At 39.4% G+C, this 21,563-nt stretch overlaps 2 protein-coding genes across 4 annotated transcripts; one reads left to right on the top strand and one right to left on the bottom strand.

The window, feature by feature from the left end:
• Window positions 1-1,473: 1,473 nt before the first annotated feature.
• Window positions 1,474-5,619, bottom strand: LIG4 (DNA ligase 4). 2 transcript variants are annotated; one of them, XM_058045405.1, is made up of 2 exons: window positions 5,574-5,619; window positions 1,474-5,064 (listed from the first exon to the last, which is right to left on the bottom strand). In XM_058045405.1, the coding sequence occupies exon 2, from the start codon at window positions 5,050-5,052 to the stop codon at window positions 2,314-2,316; it is 2,739 nt and encodes a 912-aa protein (XP_057901388.1). In that variant the 5' UTR covers window positions 5,053-5,064; window positions 5,574-5,619; the 3' UTR covers window positions 1,474-2,313. The 2 variants fall into 2 exon arrangements, with proteins under 2 accessions (XP_057901388.1, XP_057901389.1); XM_058045406.1 differs by having other exon boundaries at window positions 5,558-5,617.
• A 102-nt stretch (window positions 5,620-5,721) lies between these two features.
• ABHD13 (abhydrolase domain containing 13) lies at window positions 5,722-13,003 on the top strand. 2 transcript variants are annotated; one of them, XM_058018829.1, is made up of 3 exons: window positions 5,722-5,858; window positions 7,531-7,566; window positions 11,657-13,003. In XM_058018829.1, exon 3 carries the CDS (start codon window positions 11,692-11,694, stop codon window positions 12,703-12,705), a length of 1,014 nt encoding a protein of 337 aa, XP_057874812.1. In that variant the 5' UTR covers window positions 5,722-5,858; window positions 7,531-7,566; window positions 11,657-11,691; the 3' UTR covers window positions 12,706-13,003. The 2 variants fall into 2 exon arrangements, with proteins under 2 accessions (XP_057874812.1, XP_057874811.1); XM_058018828.1 differs by lacking the exon at window positions 7,531-7,566.
• Window positions 13,004-21,563: the final 8,560 nt, after the last annotated feature.

The raw sequence follows: 21,563 nt of genomic DNA, 5'->3' as shown, positions 1-21,563 counted from the left end.
AAGAAAATCTACATCTGTTAAAAACATCCAAATACAATGCTAAATATATTTTTCCTAAAAGAAAATAATTTTAAGGTTGATGCCTTTTAATTTCCTTGCTTCCAGAAAGGAACATGGAGAAACATTATACCTACAAGCTCCTTCACTGTTAGGTTTGTATAAGTCAAACATACAGAGTTCTCTCATTCCTATCCCCTTACAGCAAAAAAAATAGTTCCATAAAATTTTACAGGCCCATCTACTGCTTTGTGGTCCAACAGCTGTTACCAGCTGGAGATGCTTTATGCTCAGTTGAACTATGTTAAAAGGCATTTCCCTAGTCACCTTCAAACAAACCTTTTTTAATCTTTTCATGACGTTTTATAACTCCAAGTCCTTCTTTTGAAAGAATTCAAGTTGCAATTATATATAGATTGAAAAGATTAAATGGCCTTTGATTGTATTTTAACAGAGTGACACAAAATATTGCAGAAACCCAAGCAAGCTACAGAGCTTTTTAAAATCTCTCACCAGATCATTGCGATGCCATAAACAGAATAGTACATCTTACCTGTTATTTACTAGAGCTGACAGATTTTGACTGATTTCACCTGTAAAGTGGATCTTCTGCTTTTCAAGGATATTAATACAGACTCTTAAAACATATAGATGTACTCTTTCAGAAATGAGTAACTGGAAATTGAGCAACGGGAACCACATAGTTTTTAAATGTTTCACCATACAGATGTACTACAGGAAAAAGGTGACAAGCTTTCCACAATTTTTTAATTTGCTTCTGGAAAGGAGGTCACATCCAAACTTCAGGCCCAGATGAACACAGGGGAACAAAAGAAAGGTGAGGATTTCTGTAACAGAGAGAGGCCAGGCTTTCCTTCATTCATTCAAATCCCTGTTGGGTCAAGGGGTGCAACTGGGCTGCTCCACGAGGGAAAGCATGCTGAGGGAACAGCAAGGCAGGCACAAGGCAGCATCCTCGCCAACAAAAACCATGTCCCACCACACCAGCCCCACTCAGAAAAAGAGCAAAGCAGGCCTGGTGATGGGAAATTTGTGGACAGTGACTAATACATTTTACCAATTAAGTGTATTTCAGATAATAAGGGATATCAATACAATTCCAATTAACCAATATTTCAATACTTCCATTAAACATTTTATATAACAATTCCCATTACAGGAACTTTCGCATTGAACAGTTCCCATTACAGGAACTTTGCATGAACCACAGAAAGCATAGAAGAAAGTGGTCAGCAAAAACTGACCCTGTGTGGTCTGCCTAACTTAATTTCTGTTTGATACCAATGCTGACATAACAAGAAACAAGGCCTCAACCTTTCTCCCCTCAAACATAATGCATTAATTATCTAACAGTAAAATAAGAAATCAAGTTTTGTGCTTTTCAAAAGTGACTGCTTACTAACAATAAATACCAGGCAGACTTTAAAAATAGATTTTATTTAGTAATTGGAAAAATATACATTGAACTGGATATTTGGAAATTAATCCTACAATAACTTAAGAAGCATTTTTAAAAGATAATCTGATCGTTAATTGTAAAAGCCTAGTCCTGTCACAATTCACATTTAAACTGTAACAAGCACAGGAGGTTATTACAATTTTTAAGTAATTGATTTGCATTTCATACATATATAGGTCATTATTAATTCATTATCAGCTCAATGAAAAGTTTCAGTTCTTTTGTACAAAGGCTATTTACACAAAGAAATATGGAATCTACACAATATCCTAAAATCAAAGTGCTTCTGAGGCTGTGTGGTGCTTAATGCTAAAACCAATGTAAGCAAATTAAAACAGTCCAGATGAAGTTTATAAATTACTGAATTCTCTAGCATAGGGAATACATACAAAACCAGTCCAGAAAACATGAATGTGACTGCAAATCGATAGCAAACAATAAACAGCAGAATCTCCATAAAATAATAATTATAAATTATTATAAATTATTGTCTCCATTTTGAAGAATGGAGGCAAGCATTATTAAAGCTAAAACAAACTAGCCAGTTTCAAACATATTTTATTTATGTAAAATTTTAGATCTCTCCTGAGACCTGTTTGTGGATTAAAAGGCTTAAATTATTTATCTTGTGGTGGTTTTTTTCCCTCCAACATACCGCTTAGCATCCTCTTGCTTCCGCAACAGTAAAATTAAAAGCCTTCCTCTGATTTCAGCAATTCAGTGTTATTCTTTAGCCAGAGCCAGCTTTAAATATACACAAAAACACACAAAAAATTTAGTACAACCTCACAAAATCTGAGTCCAATTGTGCCTTTGCTCCAATCTTAAAAACTGCTTTAAATTACGTACTGATTTTCATTCTTTGCGACTCCTTCCTCCACTGAGTGTGTTACCCACAGCTCGGATACAATTTTAAATTTTTTCCCAAATGTTCTCCTGAGTGCTTTCATCTCTTCTACCCGTGAACAATCTTCTCCCACAACAACATGGGAGACACCCTCTTCAAGGTGAGAAACTACTTTTGCACCATAAAAACGGAGTTCCAAAGCTGTAATTGAAAGTGTAGTTCCAGGGATTTTGCTTTGGGGCTCATTAACAACAGCATAACAGTCCACATAAATAGTGCTTCCTCTGAATATACCAAGCTGACAACTGCTACACCAATAACGTTCTTCTAGCTCTGCAATCAAGTCCAGAGGCATTGCCTTATCGTCTTTAATTCTTGAGAACACTTCCTTGAGCTGCACAACATCTGTGTTTGCTGTGTAGCTGTCTCCATAACAATCATACTCACGAGCAAAATGTTCTTTTGTGTCAGGAGACATGTGAATCATAAAGGCTGGTTGCCAAGGCACCAGCATTTTGGTTTGAAAACACTGAAGGAGCCACTCTGCCCTCACCACATCGTATTTGTTGGAAGCAATGATGTTTTTCACTCTGACATTCTCAGCTCCTACAATGACACAGTAAGTCTCCGGCCCCGGATTCTGTACCACACTGCCACCACACTGGGCTATTCTGCTTTCCAGCTCAGACTTTGAGTATTTTCCCATTCCTGTCATAACACAAAACTCAACATCTTCAAATACATTTGAAACCTTGCTTACACTAGAAAGATCAGGAGCTTTAAATTGCTCAGCTATTCCAATTACTTTCCTCACCTTTGAAACAGTTTTCCTTTTTTTCTCATGTGGCTCATCATACTCATCTATATGAAGGTGCTTAGATGCCAGCTTTCCTTGTGCTTTGCTTCTGAGGTCTTCTAGCATGTCTGAAGTCATGCACTCATACCATTCTTTGTCTTCCCTTATCTTCTCAATTCGGGGGAATCTCAAAGTACAGTCGGTTTTATACATATCACTGTCAACAATCTCAGCTGCCTTGATCTGAACTATGACAGAGTTGCAAGGTTCAATGTACATTTCAGGTTTTTCAGCTCCACACAAAATGTTACCAGGAGGGTCCTTCCTATGGTAGGGCTTCCAGTGTTTAGCCAGTTTCAAGCCTAGATCATACAACTCTTTCATGGTATAGCCAGAGCCAACACGACAAATGGAGTGGAAAATGGTCGGCTTTTCATTCGGAGGCGGCGTCTCTGCAACAGCACATAGGAAATGAGACATCATTCCACCTCGAGACCCCTTCCCCCAGTAACCACCAACAATTAAAAGGTCCAGCTCATCCATCAGTCCATTGACATATTCTGGCTTGATTTTTAACCAGCCTTCCCCACGTTTGTCAGGCTTGTACGTGGACATGGGATCTTTCACCATAATTCCTTCCTCTCTGTTATCTATGGCTTCATTTAAAGCATCAATTACTTCTTTTCTTGTTCTGGCACTTCTCTTATGGACAACATGTATCCTGCCCTTCACTGGGGTAAATACACTACTTAAGATTTCATATCTTTTGCTGAGTACTTCATGCCCCAATTTCTGATCATTAACCATCAATACATCAAATACACAGAAGCAGGTCTGCAGATCAGAGTCCTCCACCATTCTTTTTATGTCAAATTTGTTTCCTTTTTGCATAAAAGTTTGTGCCTCAGGATTGTAAGCCATCATTTCACCATCAAGAATGCAATTTTGTATATTGCTCTTAAATACATTATGAATAAATGGCGTTAATGACCCTTCAAGGGGTGAAGCACCAAACTGCTGGGTATAGTCAAACCCATTTCGGGAAAAATACTTGTACACATCCCCATCTTTGTGCATCTGCATACGTTCACCATCCAGCTTAGTTTCTATGTAGAATGTCTGGTTACTCATTTGTTTCTCAATTTGTTGAACATCTGCAATAGCAGCAAGCATTGGTTTAAAGGCAGAAAACAACATGATAGAAACATCACTAAGTGAGACAGAGGGATCATGCAGTTGTCTGCAAACTTTTTCCAAATCAGTAGTAACATTGTGCAATTCAGCAGCATCAGGATGAAAAATTGAAAATATAGTTTGTTGACTAACACCAAGCTTTAGATCCTTTATAATCATTCGGATAAGCCATTTTTGTTCTAGTGCTGTGCTCTGGGTAATTAACTGCAGAAGACTTTTCTTTAACTGACCCTTGTTTTTAGCAGCATTATTATTAGCAATTGCATCTAAATGTTCATTGACTTGTTCTATTGTCAGTCTGCCTTGTTTTGGGCTCCTAGGTTTTAGCACAAAGTAGGCGATCATTGCAAAATCTCCAGCATCTCCACGTGAGCCCGTAGGCGTTCTGTAATTTAAAAGCTTTGCAGCATCTTTTCCATCTTTTGGTAAACTAAGCAGTTCAATATAGAGCTTTGCAAGCATAGTTTCTTTAATTCCATATGCCATCCTTTCTCTTTCCAACTGTGGGAGAATAAGCCGCATAGCTGGGTAAAAGGAATCTGTGACATCTTTCTCTTTTTGATGGAGTGCATCATGGAATTTCCTCCAGGAATCCAGAAAATCCTTGAAATACTTGGTTTTCTCTGGACGAGTTTTGGACTTCTGTATTCGCTCCAGAGTAGAACAGAGATCTGCAAAAGGCACGTGAGAGGCCACCGTTTTTTTAGGAGGAGGCTGTGAAACAGGTGCGGAAGCCATCGGTCTGTTTTTCTGGGAACGAAACAAAACAGCAGGTTATTCTGTCTAAAAAAATACCCCATATCTAATTAGGATTTATGTTTTTTCTCATTTTTCTACCTAAGATCTAACCACTATCTTAAAGGTCGCCAGCTGATTCCTCATTTAAGGGTCAAACTCAGCGGCGAGGCTGCGACACTGAAACACCGGCATCACCAAGACTTTGGTCTGCACGGCAGGAGAAGGCACCGCGCTCCCCTCCCGCTGCTGCCCAGGCGGGACCTTTCAGTGCCTGGTGATTTCCTCCTCCACCTTCCCCGAGAACGCAGCCTGCCCCCGACACCACCCGCCTCGGCCTCTGTGCCCCGGCCGCTCCGTGCGGGCGGAGGGAGCGGTGTCCGGACAGGCCCCACACGGCCCGGCACAGCGCTGCCATGGCCACGGCGCGGGGGGAACGGGCACCGCCCGCTCCGCACGGGCCCACACAGCCGGGGCATGGAGGAACGGCCACCCCGGGCAGACTCACGGGGAGCCGCGGCTACCTGCGGAGCCGGGCTGACAACCGGCTGCCCAGCGCCCGGAAGAGGAGGGCCAGCCCGGTGACGCCGCGCTCCTCCCCCGGGCCGGGCCGGGGCGGGGAACGGCGGCGGAGCCCGGGGCGGGGAAAGGCGGGGAGACGACGGAGAAGGGCCGAGCTGTGCCCTGGAAGCGGAACCGCGGCTGCGGTGACTTCCTGCCTCGGGAGGAAGGAGCGGTGGTTGAAGTTGCGCGTCGGGGTCTGCGCTGGCCCGAGGCACCGGCGGCGGCCGCCCGGGAGGATGCGGCGGGTGGGTCTGCGGGCCGCGGCACGGGAGCGGGGCGGTCCCGGCCCCTCAGGCTGCGCTGGGCCGGGGGCAGCCGGGGCGGCCGAGGGCTTGGGGTCCGGTTTTGGGTCTCCCCGGGACTAAACGCGGCTCTTCCCTGAGGCGGCGGCAGGCGGGACATTGCCTCGGGCAGTGCGCGGCTCCTCTGCCCGCACGGCGGGACGTGGCTGCCGGGGCGCTGCTCCCGTGACCGTGCCGATCAAAGTTCCTTCAGGTGCCTCCTTGTGAAGCCCCGCAGACCTTCAGCTTCTTGGCAGCAAGGTCTCGCAACAGGGTTTGGTTTGTCTCCACTGCCCGGTGGAACAATTCCTGCAAATGGGTGCTTGTTGAAGGTGTGGCTGATGGTGACAGTAGTGTTCTAAATGGGCCAAGGGATTGTTTTTGAAAAGGCTGAACTGGGTGTTTGTCGTCAGTCAAAAAGGAAGCAATTCAACAAGCTTCGAAATTGCTATATTTTAGCAGCCTAAGTCTCTAGGAAGTTAAAGTTCCAAGTTAAGGCATAGCCAATGTTGGTTTGTTGCCGTTTGGCTTTTTTTTTTTTTTTTTTTTTTTTTTTTTTACACAGTATCATCGAAATTCGGGACATTGCACCACGATGATACTTTGTACCATTTGTCATTTGGGAGGAGAAGTATCACGCGAGTTACGGGGAAAACTTTATCAGTTATCAAGACGTGCAGCTTGATGCAGAGCTGTGGATGTCGGCTGTTTGAAATAAGCAAGACGAGTGACTCGTTGATTTTAAAGCCAGAGCCATGAAATGTGTGATGCTTAAGTTATTCTTACTGTACTTTTTCCTTTATTAGGAGTCGCTACTTTGCTGTTGTTTTCCTCTTTTTTTTCTTTCTTTTTTAATGAGTGTTTCTGTAGGATTTTAGTACTAAGAAAGTCTATTTTTCTGGTCCTTAGTAAGCTTGTAGGTTTTCTTCCAGATCAGTTGAAACTAACATTTTATAGTCGAGGACCTAATATTTCTACTTCTAGAGGTCTTCTGAATAAATATAAGTAAATGTAACACTTGTGCAAACGTTGTCTGTATCTGGAGGAGGCAGAGTCTAGGAAAATGAAGTGGAGACAAACAGATGTTGTTAGCTATTTCTTAAGAAATATATTTGATTTTGTTTGTTTGTGTTGAAATCCAAAGGATTGCAGTGACTTAACTTTTTTTTTTAAAGCTCTTTAATGAGGAAGCAGCCATTAAACACCTGATTGTGCTTCTTAGCACTAAGTTTAAAGCTACTTATGCACTAAAAGTTAGTTTTAAGGAGAGACTGCAATGTTTGTTTTTAAGGACTATGTATAGATGCTACGTTGTTGTTATAATTATATACGTATATTATTATAATATTACAGTATTGTCATATACTGTGTGTTGTGTATATAGTCCAGGACATTTCATTGTGATTCTTGAACTTCATTATAAGATGTTTTCAAATTCATCAAATATTTCAAACAAACATTCAGCTTGATAGGAGGAGTATGAGATGCACAGTTTCATTAGTGAACAAGTTGTAATTTTTAGGGGGTTTGGCTCTTACCACTTCTTAATCTTCTTTCAAATAACAAGATAAACAGTAATTACATGTGTAATTCAAAACAATTTTACTCAAAATTCATAAATGGAATTGTCTTTCAGGCAGAGATGAAGCCTGGGAAATCATCACATCTAAAGGTAAATGTTTTATGATATGATTAGTGTATGAAAATAATACTGTTTAATATTAAAAATATAGACAAAGGCAAAACAACAGATCCTGTGGCAGATATAAGAGTAATTTCAGCTGCCATTCAAAATGAATGAAAAATTGTTCCCTTTAAATACTTTAAATATAAAGTATTATCCCTTTAAGTGTTTTAAATATATTCTTGAATTTTTGTGGGTTTTTTTCAGTTAATAATGGTGTTAACCATTTAAAAGTAGTATTAGGGCAAAATAGAATATTGTTAAAATGCCTTTATCATTAAGAGGGTTTTTTTTCTCTAAACTTTTTAGTTTGAGCGATTTGTATTTTCAGTAGCTACCTAATTTTGGGACTTGTAGTTCATCTGATAGAACAGAGGTCTGCAGTAGTTCCTAGGCTGTGGATTCAGCTGTGGAGATGTACAGATACAGGGGTGTGTGTGTCTGTATATTAACATGTGTGCATATCCCAAGTCAAAGCTGAAGCTCACCACTTCCAAATTTCCATTCTGTTTTGAGAGACAATACAGTTCCATGGCAGTGCTGTTCCTATGTGGCCATGGTTTCCTCAGGAAAGCTTTGTATTTCAGTACTGTCTTCTGCTTGTCTTTTAAGCTTACAAGCATCACCAAATAAATAGTTGTAGGAATTATCAGGATTCCCAAAGGCTCGCCTTTCCAATGCACCTTATCAGAGGGACAAGAGGAAAAATTTATTTTAAATGATCTTATGCCTATTTACTTAGCCTTTTACTTAGTTTAAATAATCAGTGATTATGAAATACTGTGAATGCTGTAAAATGGGATGTGACTCCTTGTTATAGGAAAATCTTGTTTTCTAAGTTACAGCAATTACATGAAATACAGTGCTGTAATTCAATATTTCTTCCAAAACCAATATTTTTTTTTTAGTGAAGTAAGAGTGCCCTCCAATAACTTAGAGGGGTGAATGATTCTTGATATAACTGGGACATCAGACAGCTATGGGGCAAGTCCATGACTCGTTGCTGTAGTCTAGGAGCAGAAGCAGTCTTGTCTACAGGGGGGATCAGGTTTGTCCAGGTTGGTTGGGTTGGTGGGTCTGCTCTGTTTCTCAAATTGACCACGTCAGACATCAATAAACTTTTACGTCAGTCTAATACCCTGTTCTCCCACTCTCACGCCTTTTCCAGATTATTCTGGCCCCCTATTAGTCATAAAATTACAGATGCAAGAGAAATGCAACACATGCTCTTGGTAATTCATGACAGAGCATTTACATCACAAGATGTTATACTGTAAACTGCTTGGAAGGTTTATAACTTCCCATCCAGCACACCAGGAGTGGGAAATAAAGACCAAGGAGAGAATTTTGAGTGTGTTGTCTTGCAGTATGTTGAACAGTCTCAAATCTCAGCACTTCAAAAAGTCTTGACCTTACTGCTCACTGAATATTACTGTATTAGCTTGCCCATTTTATTTCTGTCCTTGAAGTGGAAATTTTGTTCTGTTTGTTTCATCTTCTGCTTTCCAAGATAGTGTTTGGAAGTTCTGTTGCTTTGAGCTCTGTAGAAATTGTGGGTTGTAGCTTTATTGAAAATGAGGTTATATTGATTTGGCTTAGAGTCTCTTCTAGGCTTGTTTGAGAAACCATCCTTTTCTGCTCTAGTGATCTTTTAATTGGTATTGAAAGGTGGGAAGGAACCTAGGAAAGATTTTTGTCTTAGTTTCCTAACTGACAAATCTTGCAACAAGGTGTGAAGGCCTGGAAATGAATGGAACCAGTGAAGTTTCACACAGCTGGGAAAAAAACTTCAGTAGTAATGTCAGTTGTTCAATAAGGCAGAGTGGTCAGCTTTATTTAAATATGTAGTGACCATGAAACATTTGTGGCTATGTAGTTTGCTCTTTTTCGTAAGTACTTAGTGAATGTTAAACTTTAGTTGTAAGATGTACTAGCTTTGCAATTCCAGTAGCTAAATATTTGTGTATACCTACATATATATATGTATATATATATCAGAAGTAATCACACAGCAGCACTATCTCAGTAGTATCATATTTTGGTAATATTATCCTGCTGAAATAAAATTAGAAGTGGTGCCCTTCTCATGAAACTAACATAGCTTATAAAATCTATGTTAGTTGATTGGGAGCATCAGTCTCCAAATAATCATCCTTAGTGTACGTGGGATAGCCATTGCAAAACTTCATCACTTTTATTAATTCTTTGTCTCTTAGTAGTTTTGTTTAACAGTGTGAATATCTTGTTGAGAGAACATTTTTGGAGTTTCTTTCATTTTGTAAGAAAGTCAGCAAAATGTTGAATAGTGTAGGTAAGGAAATGGTTTTACTATCTCATTATCAATATTCTTATAGTCTTGAAATGTAATGCAGGAAATGTTTGTTAACTTCTTTAGGAAGTTATCTTAGAAATTGAAGTAGCTACTTTATATGTCTTCTAATAGTTGTGAGGTTTGTTCGAGGAAAATGGATCACAAGAATTTAATTTTCCTATAGACAGTATTTGTGCATACTTGCATATGGATAGTAAACATGAACTTCTAAATAATACAAGAGAACAAAGTTGAGGTAACTGCTCTTTTAGACTACTTCATATTTCCAGTTTTATGTACTGAGAGTAGATATGCTGTATAAAAGCTTAATATCACATTGGGTTTGCTTAATATGTGAATTTTAAGATGTGACATATTTATTTTTATTTCTGATTTTTTTCTAATTTTTGCATTAAATAGAGATGGCAGGTTTTCCTGGTCAGATTGGGTGCTTATATCTGTGGAATGCCAAGGCTGTAGCTGCAGAGGTCACCTTTTACCACTCAAGCCTAACAAGAGGGCTGGTATAAAATGCTTGGATGCATCTCTGCATGTCAGACTCCTTTGGAGTTTGAATTCAGATTATTGCTGTGCTATATCATTTTAGGAGATTATAACTTAGTGTCAAAAGTGTACCTGTTATATGCTTTATAGCTTAGAGCATATAATCCTCTTAGTGTTCACACTGAGAGCAGTAATCTTAGTGTCCTCAAACAAGTGAGTTTGTGTTGTCCCTTCCAGGTAGTGTGATTATTCACTTCAGTGGTGACTAAATGGTCACTGTAGTTTTTGTGTAGGTTTGGCATATGTTTCCATATGAACCAGGAATGAATACTGCCAGAGCTTGTATGGATGATGGGACACATAACTTTTGCTTGGAAAGAAGGTTTATTCCATTGTTGTTAACATAACTCTCCTCATTTTATGCTGTATGTGTGTTTTTGTCATGAGTCTGTTTTCATGTTTGGTATTTTCAGCAGTGCTTTTCATTGACCAGAGAATAATGTAGTTAATGGACTGTTTTCAGTGGTCTTGCATGATGATAAAATTTTCCATTCAGGTAAAGACTTAATGCAGATTACTGATCTGATAGTGGAAAATTATTGTTATAAATCAGAAACAATCAAAATATAGCAAAAAAAAAAGCTGTCATAAATGTAACTACAATGTGGTATCTTAGTATAGAGGAGTCTCTCTCTTCTGAGCCCTTCAGGACTTGCTCTGTAGCCAGAGTTGACTGAGATGCTGAAAGGCAGCCACTAACCCACAGCAGTGCTGGCATGTGTGGTGAGCCTCCACTGGCTGCAGAGTGACGTGCACAGGCTTACTGCATGCTACTTAGCAACTTAGAAATAAGGGCTATTTTTGTTTGTGTTCTCTGAATTCTAGAGTTACTTACATGAGCAGCTTTGACAAACTGGTGATACAGTCTGTGTGGTTGTTCTCTTGCGTAGTAGGAAAGTCTGAGGGAAAGCAGAAGTTACTGTGGTCTTACTCAACCAGTCTTGTAGTACTGTTAATGGACTGCCTGCAGGAATACTGTAAATGGGATTTTGAAGAGTTCTAAAGCCTTTCCTTATGATTGCATTTCTGCTTCTTTTACAGAGTCAGATGACTTCCAAAAGTTCAAAGGGAGTTTGCCACCAAATTTTATGTTAATGTTCCAATACATTGGCTTGCCATTAATTTTCTGCAAGTACAAATGCTTAAATTGCTACCTTTTTCTTTTTCCTATATTTATATGTATACATTTGGGTTCTTTTGCAGGATTTACTTGGAGTAAAAGATCACTGACTTCTACAATGGAAAAATCATGGATGCTTTGGACCTTTGTCAAAAGATGGCTACTAGCTTTGGCTTCCTGGTCTTGGAGTCTCTGCCGTATTTGTCTTTTGCCCTTGATAGTGACTTTTCACTTGTACGGAGGCATTATACTCCTTATATTAATATTTGTATCAATAGCAGGTATATTATATAAATTCCAGGATGTCCTGCTTTACTTTCCTGAACAGCCCTCTTCATCTCGCCTTTATGTTCCTATGCCTACTGGTATACCACACGAAAACATCTTCATCAAGACCAAAGATGGAGTTCTTCTCAATCTTATTCTGCTGAGATACACAGGGGACAATGCAGCGTATTCTCCAACCATCATTTACTTTCACGGGAATGCAGGCAACATTGGCCACAGGTTGCCAAATGCTCTGTTGATGCTGGTAAACCTGAAAGTAAACTTAATTCTGGTTGATTATAGAGGGTATGGCAAAAGCGAAGGAGAAGCAAGCGAAGAAGGCTTGTACTTAGATTCTGAGGCTGTCTTAGACTATGTGATGACTCGGTCTGATCTTGATAAAACAAAAATTTTTCTTTTTGGCCGTTCCTTGGGGGGAGCAGTAGCTATTCACTTAGCTTCTGAAAATGCCCATAGGATTTCTGCCATCGTGGTGGAGAACACCTTTCTTAGCATCCCATACATGGCCAGCACTTTGTTCTCTTTCTTTCCGATGAGGTATCTTCCGCTGTGGTGCTACAAAAATAAATTTCTGTCCTACAGAAAAATCTCTCAGTGCAGAATGCCTTCACTCTTCATCTCTGGGTTGTCTGACCAGTTAATTCCACCAGTTATGATGAAACAACTTTATGAATTATCCCCAGCTCGGACTAAGAGATTGGCGATATTTCCTGATGGAACTCACAATGACACTTGGCAGTGCCAGGGTTATTTCACTGCACTTGAACAGTTCATCAAAGAAGTAATAAAGAGTCACTCCCCTGAAGAAATGGCGAAAACGTCATCTAATGTAACAATAATATAATTGATATTCTTCTTTGGGGTGGAGTGGGGCAAGTACCTGCACTGTACCTTGATTTGTGATAAGTGGTAAAAGAATGTTTGTTTTTAAATGTATGTCATGTCTGTACTTGCCTAAAGAGTGAAATTAAACTTGGAAAGGTCTGATATTTTATTAAGGTGTTCCAGATAACTTTTACATTTGCAGCATTGTAAATGAACCATTTTATGTCTTTCTCATACTTTTTTGGTATCTCTGTCCATATATACCACTTGTTTGATATGTACAACAGATGCTATTAAAGAAAATTGCTACAAAAGTAGTACAGAATGTATTTAGAACAATGGGAGGCTCTTCAGTATTCACTGCTGTATGTGTGAGCTTTTTGGACAGCCATGGTTAGCACAATGATTACTTGCTTCTCTTAGAGTTCATTTAAAGTGTGCCATGCATGAGATTAGTGTTTTATTTCTTGAAATTTTATATTATGCAAAGTGGGAAGACTTTATTGCGCTAAATAATATAAAATAACATAAATGGTAAAGTATACTTGCAGGTATACTATCCTGGGTTATTACTGGTTTCTCTGGTTATGCAAACTTATATATGTCAAACTGCAGTTGAAGATGAAAAGATACTTTCCTTATTTTCATTTGCTGTTTGTATTATAATAGTGCACAGAAGGTTGTATGTGCCTGACATTGTGACTTCAGGATTTTACCCAGGCAATTTCTGTATAGGAAATAGAAGTAACTTTTTCTGAAAGAGATCAGTGCAATTTAAGCTCCTTTCTGCCTCAAGCTCTCCTCACTAATGCACAGGCAAACTATTTGGTAGTACTAGTCTGCTTGTCCATTTGAGGTGATAATTCTTAAGGCAAAATGGGTGGTCGTACAAGGTAAAAGTAGGTTTTTGTGTTCAGACTTTTACACTGGTGTAGTTAAATGTTTGTGCCCTTTATTTATACCTCCTAAAGAAACAAATTCAAATAATTACCAGTGATCACATGATTAGAGATAAATGTGTACAGTTGCTACAGTAAGGATAATGCAAGTGAGCAGATAGTCCTAGATGGTCCTGTCATTGAGGGAAGGAGGGCTCTGCAGACACTGATTGACTGGAGCAACAAGCCAAGGCCAAGGGCATGAGCTTCAGCAAGATGAAAAGTTGGGGCCTGCACTTGAGTCACAACCCCAGGCGGCACTACAGGCTGGGGAAATAGTGGCTTGAGAGCTGCTCAGCAGAAAAGAGACTTGGAGATGCTGGTCAACAGCTGCCTGGATGTAAGCCTGCAGTGTGTCCAAGTGGGTAAAAAGGCCAATGGCATCTTGGCCTGTATCAAAAATAGCATGGCCAGAAGGATCAGGGCCGTGATCCCTGTACTTGCCACTGGTGAGGCCACACCTCAAGTCCTGTGCTCAGTTCTGGGCCCTTCACTACAAGAAAGACATTAGGGGGCTGGAGCAAGCCCAGAGATGGGTAACAGAGCTGGGAAGGGTCTGGAGCACAAGTTCTGTGAGGAGCAGCTGAGGGATATAGTGGTGTGTGTTGAATGAAAAGGTGGCTCAGGGGAGACCTCATTGCTCTACAACACTTGAAAGGAGGCTGTAGGAATGCGAGGGTCAGCCTCTTCTGCCATGTTTCAAGTACAAGGATGAGAGGAAATGGCCTTGCATCAAAGAAGGTTCAAATTAGATATTATAAAACAAATTTCACTGAAAGAGTGGTTAGCCATTGGACTAAGTTGCCTAGGCAGGTAGTGGAATCACCAGCTGCCCTGGAATCATTCGAGTCATCTGGATGTGGCATTTGGGGATATGGTTTAGGAGTGATTATGGTTTTGTTAGATTGATGATTGTACTAGATGACCTTGAAGGTCTCTTCCAACCTTAATAATTCTGTGATCAAAGACATGCTGTTAACTTAGTCTCTAATGGAATGTGGGAACTGTTTAGATTTCTTCTGCAGGTTTAATTACTCATCTGCTGCAGCTGAGTTTGCCTCTTCAAAATATTTTTTTAATAGAAAGAACAAATTGGAAAATCTTCCACACGATCTTTAAAGCTGCCCTTTGGATTCAAAATTTTAAGTAAACTTTTCTGCCATGTTGTCCTGATTCAGAAAAGCATGTCAGCACACACTTAAAATCTGTTTCCTGAGGGATAGTCTCATTTTAAGCTTGTGCTTAAGTTCTTTGGTTGAAAAAAACTGCTTTCCTGAACTGGTGCCTTAATGGTTATGCCTCCTAATGGAATTACAGTTCTTATGTACATGTGGGTAATAGCTGTCAGCAGTTTGTAGACAGGATGATACGTCTTTTCATAAACGTGATTTCTTTTTTTTTAAATAAACATTCGCATACCAGAAGTTGCTGCTTTCTCTAGTAAGTATCTTTTATGATACTATTATTAAGGTTTTCATAGAGTTGATCGAAAAACTATACATCTTTGTGGATCTATAGACATAAAAACATAGAGCATACTTTTCAATGTGATCTGAGTGAAACCCAAACTATCTTTTCAGCCTTACAGTGGTGACATTTTTTTTCCTTTTGGAGAGAGGGGTGCTTGGGCACGGTATATTGGAGAAGTTTGACTGGAGGCTGGGAGATGAGGCTGTATTTGTATGGTAGAAAGGAGTTGATAGATGTCACATTGCCCTTCCCTGATGTATTCTACAGTGAGATGTAAGCTGCTTGCACAGATTGTTTCACCTACTTCACATTGCTTTAGAATAGAGGTGGAGGGAGAGAAGGAAAATTAGCAGTCAAATACTGCTTTTCTAAAATTCAGTTGATGAAGCCAAAAGAGTAGATTAATTGTTGGAGACAGAATGAAGAGAAAGTAATTGTGTCAGAAGTTGTCATATCTTGACATTAAATACCATTGGGGCTGGGGGGAGGTGGTGTTCACAAAGCATCAATTTCTAAAGTAACATGGCATTTAACCCACTTGGCACCAATCGAAACAAAACTCAACCCCAGAATACCCCTAGTATTGTGTGGTACTTGTATGCAAATGAAGTATTCCTGTTTGAGCACACAGTTGCTAAGACAAAGTCAAATTATGTAGTGTTAGATTATGGCAATCTGAAACTCTTCAAAGTGGGCTGTATCTAAACATTACTTTTTATTATCAAGCCATATATGTTTTCACTATATTGTCTGCAGGACATAAGTATGAAACTTTAATTTTGCAGGTATTGTGTGTGAGTTGACACAATTGTCATATATGCATCCTTTACACTTGTGTGGTTTCTTCCACCTTCCATATATGCATCCTTTACACTTGTGTGGTTTCTTCCACCTTCCATATATGCACAGTTTTGTTTCTCACTTAATGAGTTAGCCACATACACTTGTGAATGAATGTTATTATGCTATTTTTCATTGCATTGATTGTGAAGTTCACTGAAGGAAAACAGGAGGGAAGTGATGTTTTTATGCAAGTATTCCACTGCTCTGCATACAATTCTTTAAGGGAGGGAGGGAGAAAAGAAAGGGGAGGAAACTTATTTCATGGACTGTGTGATGGAAACCAGTTATCTGCTGCTAAAAACTGAACTACAAGCAACATAGTAATAATAACTTTAAATTGCCAAATGGTGTGTTATGATACTGTTAAAATTTATTTTATTTAATGCCATTATATGTTTTCCCATAACAGTTATCCATTTGTGTATAGATGTTTCCCAAATATTTGTCCTGTAGATATAAATTTCTAGTTTGGGAAGAAGTTGAGTTCTTTTCACAGGTTTGTAAGAAAGCCTTAGTTTAAATATGTTCATTAAAGGAATTTTCTGTTTTATAGGAAGAAATTTAAGTTAAAAAAAAAAATTAATGTGAAAACAAAGTTCCCAGGGAGGGGTCAGGAGTTCAACAGCTGTAGCAGTAGAGTTCCTTGTAAGAAAGCATAAAACCTTGTGGGTGCACACATTTTAATTCGTGGAAATACTTGAGACTTCCTATTAACCCAAGTTTACATTCCCAGAATTTGTTTCTGAACTGTGAAATGCAGAGAGATAAGCTGAGAAACATTAACTGGTTTAGCTGCCCTCATGTCCATTTCTCAGGTAAAATTAGAAATAGAGCACAAATGCATTTGGTAGGCTGTGGACAATCTGTCAGCTGAAGGGCGGAAGGATTAACTATTTATACAAAATATGCATATCAGCATCTCTAAGCTAATAATTGGGTCATGTTGGATGTTCACAGTGAAGAATACAAGGCAGAATTGAGAGTCCAAGGTATGGTCTTTTCTCTTAGCAAAAAGATGCAGATGTACCTCCATTTGTATTTCATCAATTCTTGAAAAATACATTTTTATTTTTGTTAATGACAGGCAATTTTGCTAGGGGCACTTCTGCCAAATATAAAACCAGTGCCTCTTGCATGTAGTGGGATCAGCCTAATGTACCCCATGAGGTATAATTTGCAATGCCATCCTGCTTGTATAATTTAGAGTAGAACACCACAAAAGTGTAAATAGAGATAGCATATTGAAGTTATAAATAACACTTATGTTTTGAATTCAGAAACAGTCACTGATTATGAGATGCAAGCTTTTTATTTGATTTTTCTTTAATATATAGTTAAGCCAAAACTATCTTATGAAGTATTCTTAAGTTTTGTAGACAAAGCATAAATGTTATTGTATATGTGCTAATTGTGGCAAAGTTTTACATTATCATTCTAGTTGGTTTTTACAATAAAGTTAATTTTACAAAAAACACTTTTCTATTTTTATGTACTGACATATGCAATAAATTGATACATTAAAAGTGCTGGTAATGTCTTATTCTAGTTTGTGGCCTGTGTTCAGTGTGTTTGCATGGTAACAGACCAACCCCACGGTGTCATTTTCAGTCACTTAGTAAAGCCAGAGCACATGGACTAGGCATCTGCATTGTTAGATGTGGCCTTTGTGGAAAGCTATTACATCAGGGGAAAAAGCATATTAACAAATATGTTTCTAAGCTTTGCCATGTATCCTCACTTTAGGGAAGTTTTAGTAAGTTAAACTGGTATGTGGTGGCTCTCCATCACTTTCTAACACATTTTGCATTTCAAAATTTCTCTGTCTGGGGATCTGAGAGATGGTCTAAGTATTATGTCCATTAGAAAGCATTTTGAAATGTTTCTGACTTGTTTTGCCACGTATGCTGGCAATATTTTAAATATCAATTTTAAATCCTATAATGCTACTCAGATTTATAGTTATTTCATACAGTTTGAGTGGGATACTCAGTCTGAAGCAATTTCTACTTTCTTACAGAGAAATTAATTACTAAGCTTATATCACCTCTACTCCCATTCGGCATGGTTAATATCAATTAACCATGAAAATAAGCCCAGAAAATAAGGGCCTACTGCTGTCCTTTATGAAGCTGCAAAATTTATGTCCTCTCCCGAATTACTGCAAGGCTTATAGTTAAATTTTAACACAGTACCTAGGAAACAGGGCTGTGGGTGGAGGGTGTAGGTGTGGTACATTTGGACACTCCGTTCATGATACCTATTAATGTGGAATGAAAAAAAAAATTCTAATTATTGTAAAGGAAGAAATGAAAACACAGGAACAACTCCAGATTTGGGTACTTTATGTGAATATTGCCCTGAATGAGAAGCAGGTTTCTGTCTTGTGAACTATGTCACTAAAACTTTTCTTGCTCGGTAGTGTTCTGGAGAACACAAGGTCTTGCATTTCCTTTCTCTTACTTGAAAATTGATAAGCAGCTAGGCTACCAAGTGCCTAGCTGGCTTGGAATACCTCATGATGTTATATTCATTTGCTTAGTAGATGGGTATAGGCCTTCATATCAGGCAAAACACCATATTTTAATTTTTCTCTGAATTTGCAAGTACTGTTTAAATCATAGCAAATGTTCTATGAGGGCACATGAACATCTAAACTAAAACTGGAGCAGCCCTGCCGAGAAGGACTTGGGGGTGTTGGTGGATGAGAGGCTGGACATGACCCAGCAATGAGCACTCACAGCCCAGAGAGCCAAATGTGTCCTGGGCTGCATCCAAAGCAGCGTGGGCAGCAGGGCCAGGGAAGGGATTGCTCTGCTCTGCTCTGGTGAGAGCCCACCTGCAGTGCTGCATCCAGCTCTTGATCCTTCAGCACAGGAAGGACATGGAGCTGTTAGAGGGAGTTTAGAGGAGGGCCACCAACCTTATTAGAGGGATAGAGCACCTCTTCTATGAGAAAAAGCTAAGAGAATTGGGCCTGTCCAGCCTGGAAAAGAAAAGGTTTTGGGGTGACCTAACTGGAGTTTTACACTACCTTAGAGAGGCTACAAGATAGATGGAGAGGCTTTTACAAGGTCATGAAGTGACAGGACAAGAGGAAAAGGCTTACAATTGAAAGAGAGTAGGTATAGATTAGATATTTGGAGGCAATTCTTTGCTGTGAAGGTGGTGAGGCACTGTAACAGGTTGCCCAGAGAAGTTGTGGATGCTCCATCCCTGGAAGTATTCCAGGCCAGGCTGGATGAAGGTCTCAGCAACTTGATCTAGTGGAGGATGTCCCTGGCCATGACAGAGTTTTTGGAACAAGACAATCTTCAAGGTCCCTTCCAACCCGACTCTATGAAATGAAATCCAGGCCAAAGGCTTGCTGTCTGTTAAAAAGATCAAGTACAGACAGATAAGGTTTTGAGAAAATGCTGAACCATTGACTTAGCAAAAATTATTTGCTCCAAAGATATTGAACATGCTTGGGCTTTAAATGTCTTGTTTGACCCTATAAAGGGTCTTTTAGATTTTGTACCGAGTTCTGCCTCTGTAAGTAGATAGGAAGATACACTGATTATTTTCTGGATTTGTTTTGAAAACATTGATGTGATTAATTTGTTGTGCTTCAGCTTGGATGGGGGCAGAATAACTCTTGTATGTCTGCGAAAAACAGCAATTTTTCTTTCTCTGAAAGGCAATGCAGCTTAAGAGCAGACTTGGTTTCACTGTATTAAAGAACGTGGTTTCACTCCCAGCTGGAGATGCATATTTAATAATGTGAAGCAATGAGCTGAATAATGCAAAGCTGCAAGGTGGCTGACAGAAATGTATGTTCACATACCAAGTTCAGAGAGATGTTGCTGCTATTTGACAAGTAACTAAGGAACTGATTGTGCTGCTTGAAGGCAGAAAGAAAGGAAGTTCTACAGCTGGTTTGAATTACACTTAATGTCTAGTGTAGGCTAACTATTTACAAAAATTCAAAGGGAAAGGTCAGGCAGAGAACCCTTTCCTGTCTGTCCTCTGGGACTCAGGGACAGTGTAGCAAATACAGCTATGAGGAAATTTTGAAAATACTTGAATCCTTGTCCTGTGCCCCCTATTGAAGGTCTCCAGGCTGTAGCAGCAGCAAAGCGGCCACTCCCACATGAAGGGCCATAACTCCGTGTTTATCTTGTTATCATACAAAAGCATTTTCAGCCCATCTGTGCAAAATCTGTTAAGTTGCATAGTGTCAAAGAGGTGGAGAAATGCAGTTCTCCATGTTGCTGGATAGCAAAGCCGGTGAGACTGTAAGAGGAGTGGGCTTCAGCTGTATGAGAGAGCTCCTTTTTCCCTGGGCAGTAAGAAGCAATTGCTGTAACATCATGGAGGGGGGAAGGGTGGGCTGAAGGGGAGGAGGCTGGCATTAAGCTGCTGTAGTATATAAATCCTGGGTTGTCTTTTTATATTTTTCATGTTTTGAAAATTATTTTCTAGCTGGTTCTGCTGCATACTTTGAAAGACACCTATAATAATTGTTTTTCCTTTCTGCGTCAGTTCCTCTTCTCTTTGAAAGCACTGTAATAATGATGTAAAAAGTGACAGTGGCTGCAAGTCAGATGTAGGTTTACTTTGTGTAGTATGCATTTGGACCCAAATTGTCTGGATATCTAGAGAAGTAATATATAGCAAGGAATGAAACAAAGATGGCATACCTAAAATATGCCAACACATTTATGTTATCCTCGGCAATTTTGAAATGTTGACAGAAAGAGAAAATATTACCCTTTTCGCCTCAGAAAAGTCTCATGGAATTTTTTGTTTTCCTTTTAACAAGATAATTTATCAAATAAGGCTTAAACTGTTTGTATAACACATCCTTTGCTTGAAAGGTATTCAACAGCTTCTTAGAAGTTAAAATAATAAGATGTAAGATATACAGCCACAGGAGTGGCATATGGAGAAATAGAGTGCTTTTGGGATTCATTTGTGAGGCAGAACCTGCCTGGATTTGCTACTGTGTAAGCTGTAGTTAATGGCTGAAAGAACTAATTGTGTGTTCTTGAAGGGAATTTGTACTATTTCAGAGGGATATCTGTGAATACTTACATACGGATCTCTTTATTAGCAGAAAACTATAATACAGGATTTATTCTGATCTCCCCCAAAATAGTCCTCCTGTTTTGTCCATCTTCAGAAAGGACTCGAAATTAAATGGAAAATTTCAGAATGGAGCCTTAGCCTTTTCTGTGCTGTGCACTGTCTTGTGTGGTAAGGCGAGATATCATGGTCTCTTTCTTGGAACAGCCGCAGGGACCATTTTGCGGCTGCTTCAGAAGTATGTGAAGCTGGACCCTTGCCACTGGAGGCGTACTTTTAGTGCAGCCTTCAACACACTTGCCTGGATCTCTGGGCTGCAGCATCTGCTCAACCTCCTTTTTAAAAACAGAACATTTGTTTTGAAGTAAACTTTGATGTTTCTTCAGTAAATTGGGTTTTTACGCAAGACTTCACAGTCATATCAACTGCTTCTCTTTTGTGCATTGAACTTCATTATGGGTTTTTCCTCTCCGACAAAGAAGATGCTTTTGTGGTTAAAGTACATAACTGGATTTCAGGAAATCAAGAATTCAGTTTCTGGTCAAACCACAAATTTCCTGTA

This window comes from Melospiza georgiana, chromosome 2 (genome assembly GCF_028018845.1).
Source record: "Melospiza georgiana isolate bMelGeo1 chromosome 2, bMelGeo1.pri, whole genome shotgun sequence".
Classification (NCBI taxonomy): Eukaryota; Metazoa; Chordata; class Aves; order Passeriformes; family Passerellidae; genus Melospiza; species Melospiza georgiana.
The sequence above is the reverse complement of the archived record's forward strand: the minus strand, read 5'-3'. Positions and strand labels throughout refer to the sequence as shown.

Coding starts and splice junctions, on each gene's coding strand:
- ABHD13 (XM_058018828.1), top strand. CDS start 11,692: ATGGAAAAATCATGGATGCTTTGGACCTTTGTCAAAAGATGGCTACTA.
- LIG4 (XM_058045405.1), bottom strand. CDS start 5,052: ATGGCTTCCGCACCTGTTTCACAGCCTCCTCCTAAAAAAACGGTGGCC.